Source organism: Carettochelys insculpta, chromosome 4, assembly GCF_033958435.1.
Source record: "Carettochelys insculpta isolate YL-2023 chromosome 4, ASM3395843v1, whole genome shotgun sequence".
In the NCBI taxonomy this organism is placed as follows: Eukaryota; Metazoa; Chordata; order Testudines; family Carettochelyidae; genus Carettochelys; species Carettochelys insculpta.
The window spans coordinates 128603814-128622142 of NC_134140.1; the positions used below are offsets into that span (position 1 = coordinate 128603814).

The following is an 18329-nucleotide window of genomic DNA, read 5'->3' on the forward strand; positions in this document are numbered from 1 at the left end:
CTTGACAAGGTCCTGGCTGGGATGACTTAGTCGGGGGTTGATCCTGCTTGAAGCAGGGGGCTGGACTAGATGACCTCCTGAGGTCCCTTCCAGCCCTAGGATTCTATAGTTGCAAAACTAGCTCCCTTTCAAAAGTATCTGTAATGAAGGATACAGTAATTGAGGACCTGTGTGGAGCATAAAGGAAGAGTTTCCTTTCCCTGCTGACCATGGACTCTTGCGAAGAGTGTGCACAAATAAATGTTTTGTAACCAAGGGACAGGGCCATCTGTATGATTTATGGTGCCCTATGTGGGGGTGAATGAAGGGAATCAAGGGTGGCTGCTCCAGGGGGCGGGGGGCTGTACTCCAGGGCTATGGGGCAGGAGCAGGGCAAGAAAGCATAGGTGCAGGAACTGGAACTGGGGGGGCAGGGGTACCGTGGCATGTCCACATATTGTAGGTCCCCTGTGTTCAGGATCCTGGCTATTGCTTAGGTCTCCACTGCTGGCCCCATGCCTGGCTGTAGTCCCCAGCTGCTGTCCTGGCTCTACACCCAACCAGGGTCCTGGCAGGCACCCAGGGCTCTGCTGCTGGCCCTGTGCCCAGCCTGGCTCTTGCATGGGGAGCATGCAGCTATGTAGGGCACCTCTAACCCAAATGTAGTGTTGCCCTGTGCAGCTGTGTATTCTGTGTATGCCTAAGGACGGCCCTGCACGTTTAAGCAAGTTTCGCTCTCTGATTTATGAACATAGAAGCCAGGCTATTCAGAGAATGGGGATTGAGCAGTATATGTGTTTCACACCTTGCAGCTTGTATATGAATTTCTTAAAGCAAACCAAAGAGGAATGGGTCACATTTGTGTGTGTGTGAAAATAATAAATATTTTTCCTCAACAAAAACACACAGAGGAGCTGCAAAGTAATCCATTACTCAGTGGGACTTTAATCCAGTTAATTTCCCCTCCCAGTTAGTATCTGTGCCCCTCCCACATAATTAACAGTTGAAATAAGCCTCTCTCTTCTTCCTTATTAGCCTTTGGAAGGAGCAGCTTGATTAGTTTGGAGGGTTGGTCTGTTTTGGGTGATAAAATGAGGAAAATGTCAGACAAATTACTGCAGCTTGCTTTTAGCTCTGCGCGTGGTAAGGGACCCGGTGAGAGCCTCTTTGGGGCAGGAAATACATGAATCTAGTTCCCACTCCAGGAACAATTGCATGACTTACATTGAGGAGGCTCCCCCATTGGCCGATTGGTTTAATTGTTCTAGCAGAAAGTTGCTGTCGTGGGAGGAGCAGCTGGTAGGTAGCCAGGCCAGGAGCCAGTGTGAGGAGTGGTGCTCTGGTGATGTGCTCATAGCAAGCTGTGTTGCACTGCTGTAGTCTGTTCAGGGTGTGTGGTGTGAACCATAGCTATAGGTCTGTGGGGATGAAGATGGCCAGCTTTGTGTCCAGTAAGATTAGATGTGATCTGCTGGGCAGTTGCAGATAGAAGGGTGTCTTACTGCTGTTGGTGTTTGGCTATCCAGGTGCTCTGAGCCCAAAGGGACCCCAAGTCTGCAAACTAATGCAGTCTGAAGGCAGCTGCTCTCGGGACCAAGCAATGGTGTAAAGGAGATGGATGCTTTGGTTGAAAACTGTTGGAAGAGCAGAGGGCGAGGTTAGCTCCTGCAGGGGACATACTGCTCTCTCAAGTTTTTTTATTTTTTTTTCCTGCCATTAGTGATAGAAATTTTAGGAAAAGAGGCACTGGCCAATGAATGAAATCCAGGCCCTTCAAAGTAAATGGCCTTCAGGAAGGTGCAATGACCTGACTCACTGTTTTTTTCTGTATATAGATCTCATTTTGCAGTGAGGTGAAGTCTCATTCCTTAGATGTGGGACTTGGAGTCCATATTTCACAGTCATTGCTGAACGGCCCGCTCTTTAGAGTTCTGCTAGTGGTGTTAGCATTTTGGACAAGAGGCGTTGCTATTAAGTGACCTGAAGTTCAGTCCCATTTCTCTCCTGCAGCCTTTACATGCTTTCAACCCCTGCTGATTTCATGCATTGCCAAGGGATTGCTGTTTTTAAACTCGGCACTCTCACAGGCATGCTATCCACACAAGTTGCTTGAACTGGCTGAATGACTGTGTGTTAAGCCTACAGGTTATTTGAGTTTCTTTCTGACTTCAAAACAGGCTTAAAATGAGAAGAAGAATAAAATCCTATCTGACACACCTCATTTATTATCTCTATTTTCTAGCACTGTTTTTTGCATTGGTTATGTCTCAATCTGAGGATGAGTGCTGTCCTATCAGCTTTCCTGCTAGGATAACAATTATCATCTGTCATTAAATTTATAAAAGTATAAAAAGCACCAGTGTCTACTACTGTTACCATTGAGGACTGAATTAAGTTTTTAAATAAATTGTTTCAATTAGACTTGTAACAGGGCAGCACTTCGCTGTAAGATTGCTTTTTTGCATAAAAAACACGTTCTAAACAGATGCTGTGTTTAGGCTAAATAGCCGAAAGGTGGCAGCACTCCATCTGTTTAGTTCTGCACTGTATTTTTGTGGAGAAACAACTTTTTAAATTTCTAAAACCCATTTTAGAAAGCTTCTTTCAGTCTTCTCCTTCCCTCTATATCATCTGATGTTTGTATTAAGCAGAGCTGTTCTACGTCCTGCAAGCTTTCTAGCCCCAGGATGTGATTTTTTCCATTAGTGTATTAGCCAGGCTTTCTGAGTCAGAGATTATAAGTGTACCCTATTGTATTCAAACAAACATTCAAAGAGGTTGTATTAATTTTTAAAAAGGCTCCTTTCTTGCATTGTAGACTGAGTAGTGATGCTTAAATTGTAGATATGGACTGAGAGTAGTAACAAATGATGCAGAAAAATGAATACGTTTCAGGTGGTGATCTCTGAATGCTTCATGTACTGTAAGACTGTTCAGTGCTGGGGAGTCTGTGTTTAAAGCAGTGGTTCCCAAACTTTTTGGCCCATGGCCCCCCCTGCTCAGTGCACACCTTTCCATGGACCGCCAGCCAACCACCCATGATGACAGTGTATTCACTTATCGCTAAACACTAAATTATTCATGTTAGGCTACTGGAGCATAAAAACGTAGACACACAGCTGTAATAAGATGTGCGGTGCATGGCTGGAGAACCAGGGTGGAATCCCTGCTGCAGGAGGTGGGACAGGTTTCAAGTCCATTGACCGCTGGTGGTCCGCAGACCACACTTTTTGGAGAACCACTAGTTTTTGCTCAGAGCCACTCAAAGCAGATGTCAAGTATCAGAGGGGTAGCCATGTTAGTCTGGCTCTGTAACGGCAACGAAGATTCCAGTGGCACCTTATAGACTAACAGAAAACTTCTGAGCATGAGCTTTCATGAGGTCATCTGATGAAGTGAGTCTTTGCTCACGAAAGCTCATGCTCAGAAGTTTTCTGTTAGTCTATAAGGTGCCTATGGCGTAAACAGTTAAGGATTCTGTGAAACAAGAACCAATTACTGTAAAACCATCTAAAATGCTAAAGATGAGACCGTTTTGGGTTCGCCCCAAACTGTGTGCAGTAGTAGTAGGACCTCTTAACAGTGATGTCCAAAGACCAGCTGTTCTCAGCAGTTTGTCTGCTGGTAATGCTTCTCCTGGAAAAGCTGTGTAGTCAGTCAGCCTCTGAGGAAGGACCTCTGATGGGATGTGGAAGGAGATGTTTCTCCTGCTCTCATAATGGAAGTTCTGACATGGGAAGATATTTCATGAAATTTCTTATGCAATCAGTATGCGATGCTGATGTGTCACTCACAACAGCTCTAAAGGACTGTAAGATTAAAAACCTACTTAAAAGCCCCCTCACTTGTCGGTGTTATGTACGCCATCTCAGTTTGTTCGAACAGAATTCTAAAAACAAGCTGTCTTTCACCATTCATGCAGAAAAGCTGAATTTTGCTCCTTGTGGGTAGTTCTCTCCCCTCTTTGGTTGTCCCACAATATTGCAATGTTTGGGGTGTAGGACAACGTCTTAAAGTGGGCCGGAATGAAAATATTCCTATTGATGTAAGGCTTATAAAACCACATTCATAAATGCACACAAGCTGGGCCTTTAATTGATATTGCTTCTTTTAAAAAAGGGTCTTATCCTCTGACCTATTGGTAGAGCAGTTCGAGGAGATCTCTCAGTATAGACTTTTGTAAAGTAATCAAGGGGAGAAATACATGTGTATTTTAGATTTCTACTTGGTCAGAAAATTCAGTGCCATCTGTTCCAGATGTTTTCAGTTGCATTTATAGCAAGCAACGGCTGTGCTGTTTAAAGAAGAGCAGTTTATTTTACTTTCACGCATTGCACATATATGATCAGCCTGGGAATTGGGTTTTTTCTTTACACGTTGCATGAATATTGTTGAATAATGTGAACTTTGGGGCAAGGCTTTTGCACATGTGTACTGGCTCTTTAGCTGCTAATGCTAGCTTGTACAACGTGTTAAATCTGATCTCATCATGCAGGGAAACAGCAGCTTGTAAAACGGTATGTTTTAAAATGATAGGAATTTATCCTGCAGAGCAGGCAGCTGGTTACCTGCTATGTACCCTGTATGTGAGGGAAATTATTGGTCTACAGTAACTGCAGATGGGCTGCAGAGTTCATAATTGGATCCAAACTGTGTGAGTGTCAGGATCTGGGGTTTTGGCTTGGGCAGATAGCTAGAAATATGTCGGATGGTGCTCTAGTGATTACTGTTGTGAATTCATTTTTCCTGGAGTGCTGTACAACAAATGTTTGCTTATTGGTTACGAATCTGGCTCTCTCCTCAGCTCAACAGATTCTAGAGTGTTTCGTAAAGAGGCAAAGTGAGCTTTTCTTCATTGGAAACTAATAGCTAAGATCAGTGATACAGTTTGAACTAGTGAGTAGCCCACACAAGTGGCCCTCCTTCATCTCAGTGGGCAGTAAGATGGTTGTAAACCAGGTGGCCTCGTGGGATAGGGGAGTTTTACTAACTGCTTGCTTACCTAGAATTTGCAAGGTGTGTTTGATTGGACTGTATGCATAGGGAGCACCTGGCTCTTACAGTCAGTGTTGCGTTCACTTCACTTCACGTGCCTCACTTGAGTAATACGACATAGAGGAAAACCAGCAGAAAGTGGCAACCCTGTGTGTGGGCAACGGAAAACAAAGTGTTTCATGGACCGCATGGAGAACCCCACTGGCCCACGTGTTACTGAGAGGCTGCCCACCAGGGAGCTAGGTATAAAAATGTGGTGGTTACTGCAAGTTGAACCCTTGGGACCTGACTGGTGTCAAACCAGAGAATTTGCTTCTGGGCTCTTAGACATTTAGGGGTAAATTTAGAGCTAAATAACAGCACAGAACATTGAAAGCCAGGACTGGTGGCTGGGAACACTTTACGGCGCCTTAGGGAAACTCGGCCATACCCATGATAAGCAGACATCAGGCTAACTAAAATCACGCCAGATCATGGATGTTGTCCGACCAGAGTGTGACAGATTAGAGAGGGTCATCCTGTAACAGAGGTCAAGATGGAGGCAGACAGAACTTTAATGGGAGAATTGCTGGTAAACTCTTAGCTGGAATGTGAGGCATAGAGGGCAAATTATGAAGCTTTATTGGCTTGGAACACTTTTGGAATGGTTTTTGCCCAGAGAATAGTTGACCTGTCGTGAAGCAGACACATTAGAAAGCAGATTTGGCTGCTAGGTCTCTGGATACATATGGTTGCCCTGAGCTTTTGAAGATACAAATCCATTTGCTGGTAGCTGCTATTGATAGTACAGCAGCATTTTGGGATGCATGATTAGACGACCTTATAATGTATTAGTATGTCTTCCAAGGGTTCTCCCACCTTGGGCTGTCCCTCTCAGCCTTTGCAGGAAAGGATGCCATGTTTCATTTCTCAAGTTGACCTGTCTTTCACAATTGGTAGAAATGTTTAGGCCCCAGTTCTGCAGTGTTGTATACTCTGAAAAGCCTCATTGACTTCAGTGCTGACCACCCGCAGTGTGTGTATTAAGAAAGTATATTGGACAGTTGTCACTGTCCAAAGAGTACATGGTAACTGTAGTTGAGATTGACAGATGTTTGTTTAGCACCAGGGTCAGCAGTCTTTCCAGGGCGGAGTGCCAAAATTGGACCTTTTGACCTTTGTGTACTATCAGAGTGGTGGTGGTACTTTTAAAAGTCACTAATAGTCCCACCTGCAACAGCTTCATTAATGAATAAATGATAAAGATTTGCATTTAATTTAGGTGGTGGTTGGTAACATTAGCTCATCTCTTGTTATGCCACATAGGCTGTAAGGCATGGAGCAAGCTCCCAGCTGCATAGGGGGTAGGGCTGAGCTCCCAACTTGCATGCCAGTGAAATTGGCTCATGTGCCACTCCTGTCACCTATGCCAGGGGTTGCTGACCCCTGATTTAGCATTTACCTTAAAGATGATTAAAGTATTTAATAAGGTCACAGGTTTCCTTTAATTTTGACTAACTCTCTACGTGCTAATCAGAAATGAGTTTACAAACACTCGACGTTTTAGAGATCTGACTTTGTGGCTAAACTGTATAAGCAAAATCCTATTTAATGCAACAGGAGGACTTCTGGCATCGTTACAAAATTGGGAGCAAACAGGAGTGGTAGAAGGTTTGGCGGGGGCGTGGTGGCGCGTGGAAGGGTGGAGAGAGACAACAGAAAGAAATGTAGCAAACCAGTGCATGAGTGAATGGATGGCGCGCACAAACGACCGCTGTCATGGCCTGACTTGCTGTAGCTTGGTCTCCAGATAATCCTCAGATGTCAGCTTTCCCTAAGACCAACATGTGACAGATGCAAAGCTTGCCTGTCTGCAGAGAAGTGTGCTTTGCTGGTATTAAGAGGCTGGCTGACGCCTGGTCTCTCGCTGTGCGTGAGAATGCATGTGTGCGTCTGTCTGTGTGAACTGTGCATGTCTGTCGGTGGCTCCACAGGCAGCGTGTTTTAGAGGAGTTTGCCAGGGAAACTGGATTCCCACAAGCTATTGGCTAGTGTAGAGACACCCTGGACTATTATGCTCTTTAAAGAAAAGACGCCGAGTTGGGATTACCGTTCTCACACCTGCCGCCGCTGATGCCCTTTCAAGGTTAGAATTTGAACTACGTGGGAACCAGCTTAATACCAAACGCCATTCCCAAGGAGCTACATGAAGGAACAGCAGGCACAGAAAGAAGAGCAACAGCATCCACCTTGTAACATGAGCAATAGCTTGCAGGTTAACCTGCCCAAGAGTTGGGCTGGTTCAAATAGCTCCCTCCAGGAGAAGTCTGAGCACTCTTTCTTCCTTTTCTATTACTACAGAATGGAAGATGAGGCGGTGCTGGACAGAGGGGCTTCCTTCCTTAAGCATGTGTGCGACGAAGAAGAAGTGGAAGGTGAGGAAATCTCTCTTTTGTGGGGCGGGGGGGCTAAAGTGTCTCTTGGAAAGTTTAATATTAGAGCAAAACAAATGGCCACAGGCAGGGTCAGTGAAAAGGGATATTAGTCCTCTTTCTGAGTATTTAATCCTATAAACGATTAAAATGGCAGCAGCCAGAACTAACCTCGCCCTGACTTTTTACACCTAACGAGCCCCGTTCTCAAAGGGACAGTGAATGTGGGGCAGGCCTCTTTTTTTAATTTCAATATAGCCGTTCATACGCTGCTGCCGAACAGTTCTGAGGTGCTGTGTGTTTTTTCTATGAATGTGTTTTGCAGCGCTCATGAATTAATATCTCCCCTTAAAGTGTATGACATACTTGGGAAGGCTTCCCAAATGGAAGAGTACCTTGTGAAAAATTCTCCCAGCTGAGGTAGTGTGGAGTATTGCCTGCTAGGCGCCAGACCTGGGACTCTTAAAGAGGATCACTTTCTGTGGGATTCTTTCAGCTGCGAGAAAAGGGACTTGCTGAGTAGGCCAAGACGTTTCCTATGAAATGAACAAAATGAAAACGTTTAAAGAAATGAACAAACATCTCAATTTTTTTGTTTTGTTTTGCATAAACTAAAATATATTTGTGTAATGCCACCTCCCGGCCCAAGTATGAAAACTGGTTTTAGAAAAAATCTGCAAAACACAGGGATTGTTGCTCTGAATGCAACTGTCAAGCTTCCAGCGGTTCAGAACAACCATTTCAATGAAAAATAGCCTGGAAACTGCCTGGTATGAGAAGTGCAGTGTGTTTGTTTCGTCAACTCTGTTGTCCACTGTGCTCCGTAGCTATGGAAGTCCCCCAGCTCCTTGCAACGAGGCTGCTCGCTGCCCATAGGGCATGCGGAGAGGGGATTTTAAAGCTTTGGCAGAACATAGACATTTACAGTTCCTCTGCATTTTAAAGCCCCAAATAGTGACAAGTCCCGTAATTGTGGGTAGCCCTCTGCCTCCTGCATTCCCAATAATAAAACATATCTATAACTTTAAGGAGCAGAGCAGCAAAAAAGTCATGCCAAGCCCCTGGGGGCATTTAAAAACAGAAGGGTTTGTGAGGCTGTTAGGACTAGGACTTCATATCTGTCCTTCCTTTAATAGTCTTTCTAGGTGAATATCCAAATTTGATCCATCACCAATCCAATCACAGTCCAGTTGTTATTGCCTTGCTGGGGGCAGGGAGCAGAGGAGCTAAGAGATGAGCTGGCTGTTTGGCTCCTCAGCACAGGCGACTGGGAAGCGTGTGGGAGCCTTTTGATAGACTCAAACGTTGTTGTATAACCCTGTCTCTCATTGATGGTAGTGCCTGAGTACCGCAGTGAAACTTCTTAAACACGCTGGATAACTAATTATTACTAGCAGTTGAGTGAGGGGGGAGGCAGAAAGGGCCGTGGGGCCCAACCTTTCAAAGGGGCCCGGGGTTCCGGTGGCAGATACTTTGGCAGTGATGGCAGCTGGAGCTCTGGGCCCTTCTGAAGTGCCACAGCAGTGCTGCTCTGGCGCGCTATGCTAGTATAAGGGAGGAGGTGGCGGTGCCAGCACTGCCGTCTGGGTGGTGCTATGAGCTGACTGCCCTGGGCCCCACCCCTTCTGTCCTTGGTCCCCCGCATGGAGCTGGCCGTCCTTCCACCTTGCCCCAGGGTCCATGGTGTCTGTAGGCCCTGCTGCTTGCAGTGTTGCAACTGCCATTGTACTGGCAGGGGAACAGGTTACTAGTGTGCTCAGACCTGACATTGCCACTTAGCCCAGGCCCTAAAGAACAACGGAGAAGGCATCTTTGTGTGTGCTTTGACAGCACCTGGCACATTTCGGGCACTATTGCTGTATAAATAATTGTTCATATGCTCTGGCCTTTTGTGTGCATTGCATTTGCCTAACCCAGACCTCGCCAAACACATGCCAACCATCGTAACTCTAGGAGGAACTTCTGTATGTACAGAAGCAATGAGAAGTCTTGTGACACCTTAAAGACTTACAAAATTTGGGCATAAGCTTTTGTGGGTAAAAACCCCATTTGTCAGATGAATGAAAGCTTATGCCCAAATAAATGTCTTTGTCTTCACGGTGCCCCAGGTCTCCTGATTAGTCTGTATCTTCCCAGACAAACATACCTCCCTCCTTAGAGTATGCCTACAGTAAGGGGACAATCTGTGCTGTTGTGGTTGATCTTCCCAGGTTTGATTTAGTGTGCCTAGTAGGAATGTGCTAAATCAAACCCTGAGGATGCCCCTGTTGACCATGGTGGTACTCAAGGAGTGAGGGAAGTAGCTGGGGGAGGTCTCTTCTGGGGACCTTCTTGCAGAGGGGCTGTGCCAGAAATTGAGCCAAAGGTATGTTGACACCAGCTATACAGTTCTCGTAGCTGGAGTTGTGTAACTTAAGTCAAATTTCCTTTCTAGTGTAGGCCAGTATTGAGACTTATTACCATATATACTGGTTCATTAGTGCATTGGTGTATAAGCCAACCATCTCCCCGTCCAGATGGATAGGTAAAAATGACAAAGCCCTATGACCCTTTCACAAGCTAATGCTATATTTCAGGCATTGGCAAAGTTTAGCTCCTGGCACGTCTGGGTAAACAGCTGGCACATGGGAATGTGTTTGTTTTTTTTGTTTGCCTGGAGCCCTGCAGCTTCCTTTGTCTGGGATTTGCCATTCCCAGCCAATGGGAGAGGTGGGAAGTGGCCGGCAGCAAGTCCCTCAGCCTGCGCTGCTTCCAGGAACTGTGAATTGGAGCTGTTGGGGAGTTGCAGAGCTCTGTGTCCAGAGGTAGACGAAACAGCCTGATGGGCAAGTGGCTTACCCTGATGGGGTAGGAACCAAAGGTTATTGACCCCGATCTATAATAACCATGTGACCCCATTGAGAGAATATACCTATGAATATTGCACATACATTGAGAGAATATACCTATGGCATGTCCTCAGACTTTGAAGCTCATTTAAGGCATCTTGTGTAGCTGGCCATTTACTACTTGTCATGGTGAAGTTAACAGGTAAATTGCAACCTGCCTACCTTGCATTAATATCGGATGGGCATAAATAATAACTACAATACACTTTTTGTTATGAAAGTGTGCTTTGTCAGTGAGGTAGCTGATGTCCGTACGCTTGGAAGTATGATTCAGCAAGACAGGGTTACTTCCTGATTTCCGTTTCAAAGTGGGGAAAATGTAGGCATAATTGGGGGATTTGGAAATAAGCAGATCCCTGGGGTCAAGTTTTCTGAAAAAGAAAAGCAGCTTCATGTTATCTACAGCACTGTGCATTCCTTTCTTTAAAGTGGTGACGTGTTTGTAAAATTCCAGGAGGTTAGGAATGTAGATATGTGTGTGATAAACAGATTACTTAATAACCAGTTTTGGAGCAAGGGAAAAAGCGAAGCTCCACCTTTCTCCCTTGAGGGGAAGCAGAGAGGCAAGATCTCATCTCAAGCCAGTAGTATCTCTGACTTCTAGTAGTGTGCAAATACTTGATTATAAGTTTAGCAACTCGGACCTGTGGAAAGGGTTCATGTTTGTAGGTGGATATAGCCTGTATTTCTGAAAGCTTTTTTCAAATCTGTATCTATTTACTCAAGTTAAAGAAATGGAGAGGGATGCAGTATTGGAAATTAACTAGAATAAATTTCTAGTGTAATGCAGAAATCTTTGTGCATGAATCTCATCAATGTTAAAGGGAGTTACCTGCTGAAACATCTGTACACATTGATCAGAAAATTTGTGGTACTTAATTAGGAACCTGGCAACAATAGAACATATAGAAAAATAAAACCCTCTATCCCTAAAATTGCCATTTTTTTTGCTAAGCTCTTAGTTTTTTGACTCTGTGGTGTGATTAGGGAGTTGTGATCACACATTTGGTGTGGGGGAGCAGTTGTTTAATGTAATAAAACACTACCCTTAAAGTTTCTTCAGTCAGTTTTGCAGTAATGACTGGAGAAGTGGTTATGAATTACTGATTTTTAAATCTAATATAAACAAGAACTGCATCCAGCTTCGGGGGGAGGACTTAGTATGATTTTTGGTGAGGTGCCATAATACAGGACTGCACTTGACTGGCACTGGGCAGGAGTTGGTTATAAAAATAAAACCAGTGAAGTTATTAACCCAAATGCCTGTTACCCATTCATGGCATTTTTTTGTGCACACAACATAGACAGCATCAGACCCGTCCCACTAGTCTGCTCAGTCATTCAGTGCATCCCACTGAGCTAAGTCATTGTATCCTTGAGTGGCTAGCAGAGCACGCCAATCGCTTTGTGTGGAGGAGCATGGAGAAGGCAAAGGGCTGACTGGAAAACTTGTGGAGCAAGTCCATTGCCTCTCGCATCAGTAGCAGGAAGATCCGCCCCCCAACTCAGCAACTCTGCCACCCTGGGACCTGTCTCCAGTGCTCCTGCCTCATCCAGGCACAGGAGGGCCAGGGCCCAGCACCTTTCTGCCCTGCCAGGGCTGGCATTTTAGGAGACCAGGGCGGCAGAGAGAGTAAGGACGCTGGAGATGCATAGCCCCCCTGGCTGGCTCTGCCTTTGAAAAGAAGGAACAAGAAAACCCATCACTGGAGAATGTGGTCCTCAGTCCCATTGACTCTTGCGTGCTAAGCAAGTGGTCTGCTACTTGAGCTAATTTCTCTGCCTGGGAGTAGCTGTCCTGACCCCACCCCTTCCTAGTCCAAAGTCATAACATTCCTGTGGCTGCTCATGACTCCTTTCAGAAAGGGCCACTTGGGAGTTTGCATTCTGTAGTCTTTTTTAAAAACACACACAATTAAAATAAGCAAGAAAAATTCCACCACACAATGTACTTAGTTTAGCTTAAACTGACAAATAGCAAAGGGAGTTGTGTGGTGGTAGTTTTTTTTTTTTTGTCTCCTCAGCGCTTCCACACACTTTGGTTGCAAAATTAGGAATGATTAAAGGTTGAACCTCTCTAGTCTGGTGCTCTCCAGCAACATCCATAATCCAGCATGATTTTAGTTAGCAGGACCAACACTACTTATGGGTGTGGCCAAGTTTCCTGTGGTCCTGTAAGGTTTGTTCACAACTACCAGTTCTGACTCTGTTCTGTGCTGTAAATTACTACTAAGTAACAACTAAATGTCTAAGAGCCCAGTAAGCAGTGGAAGTGTTGTAATGCTGCTAGACAATATTGACCTCCCAGGGTCTGGCAAATTCTCTCCTTTGGTGCCAGTCAGGCCCTAAGGATTCCAGACTGGAGAGATTCAACCTGTACTGAAATTGTAAATTCTTTGCAGCAGAAACTGCCTTTTTGTTCTGTATCTGTCCCACACCTAACTCAGTGGGGGGAGCCCCAGAGATGGGAAAGACCCTCGGTGCTATCACAACGCACATAAATAACAATAATAGCAGTGACTTGGATTTCAGTTTGGTGTTTTTTTTTTTTGTTTTTTTTTTTTTTTTTAAATGAGAACCTTGTTTTTGTGTGAGAGGGTTCAGATGAGATTTCCATTTTTGTCAGAAGTTTTAATTCTCTATTCATGCTTTGTATGCTATGTGTTTACAGTATGGTTTGAATCGAGTCTCAATACTATAACCTCATTGCAGGGGTGTGTGTGGGGGGTGTGCTTTGGCTCAACCCACCCCCGCCCTGGTTCAACTGCCCCCTGCTTGCAGCTCTGGCTTGGCTCGACTCCATCCCCCGTGCAGCCCTAACCCACCTCCAGGCTTATCCCTCTCCAACCCCAGGACTTACCTTCCAAATGTGTGTTCCGCCAGAAAAAGCTGCCTCTCCCCCACAATTAACATGACGTTCGGGTTACGCGAGGGACCGTGGAAATGGAACCCCCATGTAAATTGAGGGTCTGCTGTAGTCAGACGGCAGGATTGTGTTTTCTGGTGTTCATGATTCTTCAAGTTGGAGGACTTTGGCCATTCAAGGCCTAGCTGCCAAGGGAGCTGCCTACACAGTCTCCGTCTCAACCAGCATGTTTTTTGGGACTGTGAAGACTGATCCCTTTATGAAGCTTAGGGCCCTTGCTGTTTGTGTGCATAATAATATGCATTTACCATGCATGTAGGACTAGGCTATGGCAAGCCTTCCTCATCAGGCTGTATGTTTGCTGCGTTGGTTTCTCGATGAGAAATACCCGTAGACTTGTGGTTTGTCACATCCCCTCCCTGGGGTATGATTTGCCAAGAAAAGAGGACGTTTCATTCTGTCTGACAGGGCAAATCTGCCTGCTCTCTCCACAGGCCCTGGTGTTCCTTCCCCATCTACTCCTTTTGAAACCCTTTCCTAGCTGAGGCGTGTTCTGCTCACGTTTGGCTGGTATGGCTGAGCTCCCACTTGGCTCCAGTGGCTCTGAGTCCTCCTCTTTCTGAACAGTTTTTTTTATATAAGTACTGCACTCCAGTAGCGCTCCTGTGACCTCGGTCATTTTGACTCCGGAGCAGGCAAGAACCTTGAAACAGGTATGCTGGGACACACATGCCTAGGAACACAAGCACCATTTGGTTAGAGGGGTCTATAACTTGACAAACCTCTGATGTTGGATTCTCCCTCCCCACCACCGCTTGCATGCTTCTGCCTCTGGGGTGAGACACCACAACTCTGTAATGTCCAACAGCCCTACATGGCCACTTAGGACGGAAAGGAAAGCATGTATATATAATTTGCCTGCCTCAACTGTTCCTTCCTGAATTTCTTCATATTATTTTAAAACAAATAAGTACATATATGGGAAATGAGATTAAATGGTCATAGTGGTTCATTTTGGCCTTGGACTCCATGAATCTGGGAAAACTGAAAATATGGCAGGAGGTCCAGTCACTGGTATGGGCTTTCTAATGGAAGACATAACAGTTTAGTGACTTTGGATTTGTGCCATCCTGGCTCCCTTCTTGTTTTATGATACAGACATCCTAAAGAAGTTGCCTAAGCCAACACCACTCAAGGCCAGTTAAAACAAAATAATCTGTGCAGTAAGTCAAAACTTATAGACATGAAGTGAAACTGTTAATTATACCTGATGATGAAGGACAAAACTTATCAGACAAAAAAGCCTCCTGGGAAGACAAGGGTAAAAGTTAAGACAATGGACTTGAATGAATAGAGCTGGTTAAAGAAATGGAGTTAAATTTCAAAGTGGAGTAGAAAAGAGCCATAGAAAGGCAATGAATACAGAATGCTGCAGAGCATCCATGAGAAGAGGGGACAATCAGAGGAAAGATATATGTTAGCGCAGGGGTCAGCAAGCAAAATAACCAGAAGAGCCTTATTTGGCTTAAAAAAAAATTCATCAAGAGCTGCAATGCATGCAAATAAGACACTGTCCTTAATGTCAAACCACACTTTTTGTAACCCCTATTTTAGGAACACATCCCACAATGCTCTGCACATATTAAAAGGGGAGTTAGCCAATGTTTTGCGATCACATACCATTTGCTATTTAGATATGAGTTGTTGGTCTCTTGAGATTTTCACTGAAATATTGATGATAATCAGGAGTGTCTTTTTTCCTTTGCAATTACAGTGGTGGGGGCCACAAAGCAGTCCTTAAAGAGCTGTTTGTGTCTCTGAAGCTGCAGATCCCTATGTTAGCATATAAGAGAGAGGCTCAGTGGATGCTTCTGTTAAACCGTCCTCATGAAACAAGAATGAGGAATGAGCAAATTGAGCAAAGATGTGGAAATCGGAGTCGGAGAGAGAAACAGAAATCAACTGTTGGCTTATCTGCTCAAATCAGAATTGAGGACTGATTCAGGTTTCTTTCTTAACTTCCCTGGCCTGTGTATTCTGTGGCCATTGCTAAAGAATTTTTACTCTTCGTTGCTCTAAAGAAAAGAGACATGCACTTTGCTTTGATCTCTGGGCCTGTAAGCAGCAGCGCTGCGCTTACGCTGCTGAGCATTGCTGGGGCTGCCTTGTAACTCACTGGAACTAGTATGAATCTCTTGGTGCTATGTAAAGTCCTTTTGGACAATACTGTGGGTTTAAGAGGCAGTGTAAAGGGATTTCCAGTCAGCATAAAATATTAGATATGTTCATTTTAAAGGCCCTTCCTTTTAAATTAGTGGTGGCAGCCAGAGCTCCAGGCCCCTTTGAAGAGCTGCAGTCCATAGGGCTGCTGCCTCATGCAGCTGTGTGTTTGTTTTTTTTTTTTTTTTTTTTGTGGGTGGTGGGAGCAAGGGCCGACTACCCTTAGCCTCACCCTTTCCACCCTTCGCTCTGCCCCTTCCTGGAGCACGGATCTTTGCTGCAGGGATTGTGGTGGCTGTCGGCCCCGCTGAGGGTACGCTTACATTGCAGCCCTCCCCCTGCCATCCCACCGTAGCAGTGTGTCACGGAGCAAGCTCAGTTCATCTGACTTGGGTTTGTGCTACAGGGCTAAAATAGCAATGTAGACATTCCTGTTTGGGCTAAAACCTGGCAAGAGTGTGCGAAGGAGGAGATTGAGGCTGAGTTGGAATGTCCAAACTGCTTTTCTTAGCCCTGCAGCAGGAGTCCCAGGGGCCCTAGTCTGACTCAGACTTGTTGCTGGAGTGTGGTGGTTTTGGGCAGTGTAGACATGTCTTTAAACACTACTGTAATTTATTGAGGCCTGTCATTGTGCACAGTGAGTATAGAGATAAATACAGGCACTCCTCAAGGAGTCTGACCTTTTGAGTACTTCAGAATCTAGTTGAAATCTCCCTTTAAAAAGAAAAACACATGTTCCATATAGTATACCATAATGGCATACCCAGTGTGCCAGTGGGATATGCCAGTGATCTCGTACTGAAGCATTGGGTGTATAAGTGATTTTTAGCCCTTCCTCTGAAGCACCCAGTATTTACCAAAATCGGAGCCAGGGTACCGGACCAGGTGGCTGCTTGGTCTGTTCTGATCTCATTTCTTGGGTCAGTCGTTATTAGGCGACTTCTGTACCTTTTTTACTTGTTCATCCTATGTACTTCCCCAACACTCAAGCCCTTATGTGTACTAGCCTTGGCTTGCAGTGGTATTGACTAACATTTCAGTCTCGAAAGCTTCAGAGTTTAGGATGTTAGTTTCACTGATGTGAATACTTCTGTCACTAATGCATGCAGCTCTGCCGTGATATGTGGGAGACAGCTTCAGCTCTCCCAGACCTGACCCCCTGTGGTTATGGGTTGTGGATAGTAGAGCTCTTGTGATGCAAGAGGTGGCCTGCTAAAAACTTGGGCAAGCCATGAAATGACCAGTAATTTCCTCTCTTGAGGAGTGCACTACAATCACACTTTTTTGAGGTGATGAAGTAGAGGCAAGTCTAGGCTAAACAAAATTTTATGTCCCAATTAAGATTCTTCAATAATAATCAATGGCCTGATTTATTCTATAATCACAAGAGTTACTAGTTACCTCATCTTAGTGGCACACAAATCATTAACGTTGTAAGTCTCCTGCCTTCCAACACAGCACTGTGCAACACACTTACAAAGTTCAAATTCTAATTAGAACGAAGGTCAAATTGTCATGCCTAAATAAAGGGTTTGATGTATTCTGAAGGGCTGAGCACTGAAAGCTCCCACTGGAGGGCTCAGCAACTATAGAAAACCAAGCCAGTGGTTTTTTTTAATACCTAAATATGGAGATAGACTCCCCATATTTATGTATAAATAACTGCATATTTGCATTTTATGTCAAACAAAGTGTAATATTTGTCAGCCTTGATTTCTGTGCTCTGAAAGAGGCAGTTTAGACCATGTAACGGTAATCTTGGATGTGTCAATTTTGGGTGCTCCATTTGAGACCCCTTAATGGAGACTTTTTTTAAGGTCTGCGTTTATCACGTTCATCAAATCAGGCACCTCGTTTCTGGAAAATTTAGGGCTAACACTTTGGATAAGATTTTGTAATGCCTATAAGCTGCTCTTTCGGAAATCATCCTCTCCTTTGATTAGGATCCAAGCAGCTCTGGCCTGATGAGATCAGCTGATGTCATGGCGGGTTTGGTAGGTTGTCTAACTGCTCTCACACAAAGAGTCAGGAAAAGCTGCTTATAGGTTGGTAGGTAAGAGTCTAACAATAGAGTACAAAATCCTCAGGTTGAATACTCAAAACATGCTTGTTGCTTTCTGTCTTAACTGATCATTTTTATCATTTGCCAGCTATAGGCATTTATTCTGCCACACAGAAACTAGAGAGTGTTTGTTTTTTTTTTGTTTTTTTTTTTTTGTGCCAGATTCCACTGCACAAACTTTCTAGACTTATCCTGCATCTTTGGGTTGTTAATACCCACTAGTTCACTTAAATGTTCAGATTTATATATATTCTTTTTAAAGTGCCAGATGAAGAAAGCACCTTTAAGTTTCAGTTTAAATTCTGACTAGGTGGTGTGTGTTTTTTTTTTTTAAAGTAAACTTTTAACGTTCAATGTGTTCCCTCCCTACTTGGGAGGAATTGCATAGTTAAAGGTACAACACACACACACAACCCCAAAAAAACAACTTTCTAAAATAAGCTTCAAGAAAAGCCAAGTTAAATCATCTTGGGGAATTTTTCAGTTTAACTACTGGTGATCAGTAGATATTGAGTTGGGGGAGGGAGGGAATATTATCCTGTTGAAATTGAGAGAGTTTGAGATTCAGACAGCCTTTATTCTGCACTCAGCCAATCCAATGGCTTTTCAGCACAGCCTGACTATGGTGTCATTATATGTGAACCCCTAAGAACTCCAGAGACTTTTTGTGTTTTTGTTTATAAAGATTAAGTTGATCTTTGGAAGACATGCAAGTTCCAGTGACCGGCTAAGACACTCATCCCTTATCCATGCCCCTATCAGGCTACCATTATTGTATCGGAATTCTCATTGTCAGATCTAAAAATAATATTTTAGCATGTAGACCCTTTGATAGAGTTCAGCTATTGATTAACTGATGTGCAGTCGGGGGAAGGTGTCTTCAAGAAATGTCTTCATTTATTTGGAAA

General features: G+C 44.4%; 1 protein-coding gene across 6 annotated transcripts in view; it reads left to right on the forward strand.

Annotated features, from left to right (window-relative positions):
* SLC4A4 (solute carrier family 4 member 4) overlaps window positions 1–18329 on the forward strand; it is a 245757-nt gene that overhangs the window by 21291 nt on the left and 206137 nt on the right. For 5 of the 6 annotated variants that reach the window (XM_074993785.1, XM_074993788.1, XM_074993786.1 and 2 more), the window contains exon 2: window positions 7315–7388. The exons of the other annotated variant lie outside the window; for it this stretch is intronic. In XM_074993785.1, the coding sequence (XP_074849886.1) occupies window positions 7315–7388 (74 nt within the window). The remainder of the gene's footprint in view (window positions 1–7314; window positions 7389–18329) is intronic. 6 annotated transcript variants of the gene reach the window in all.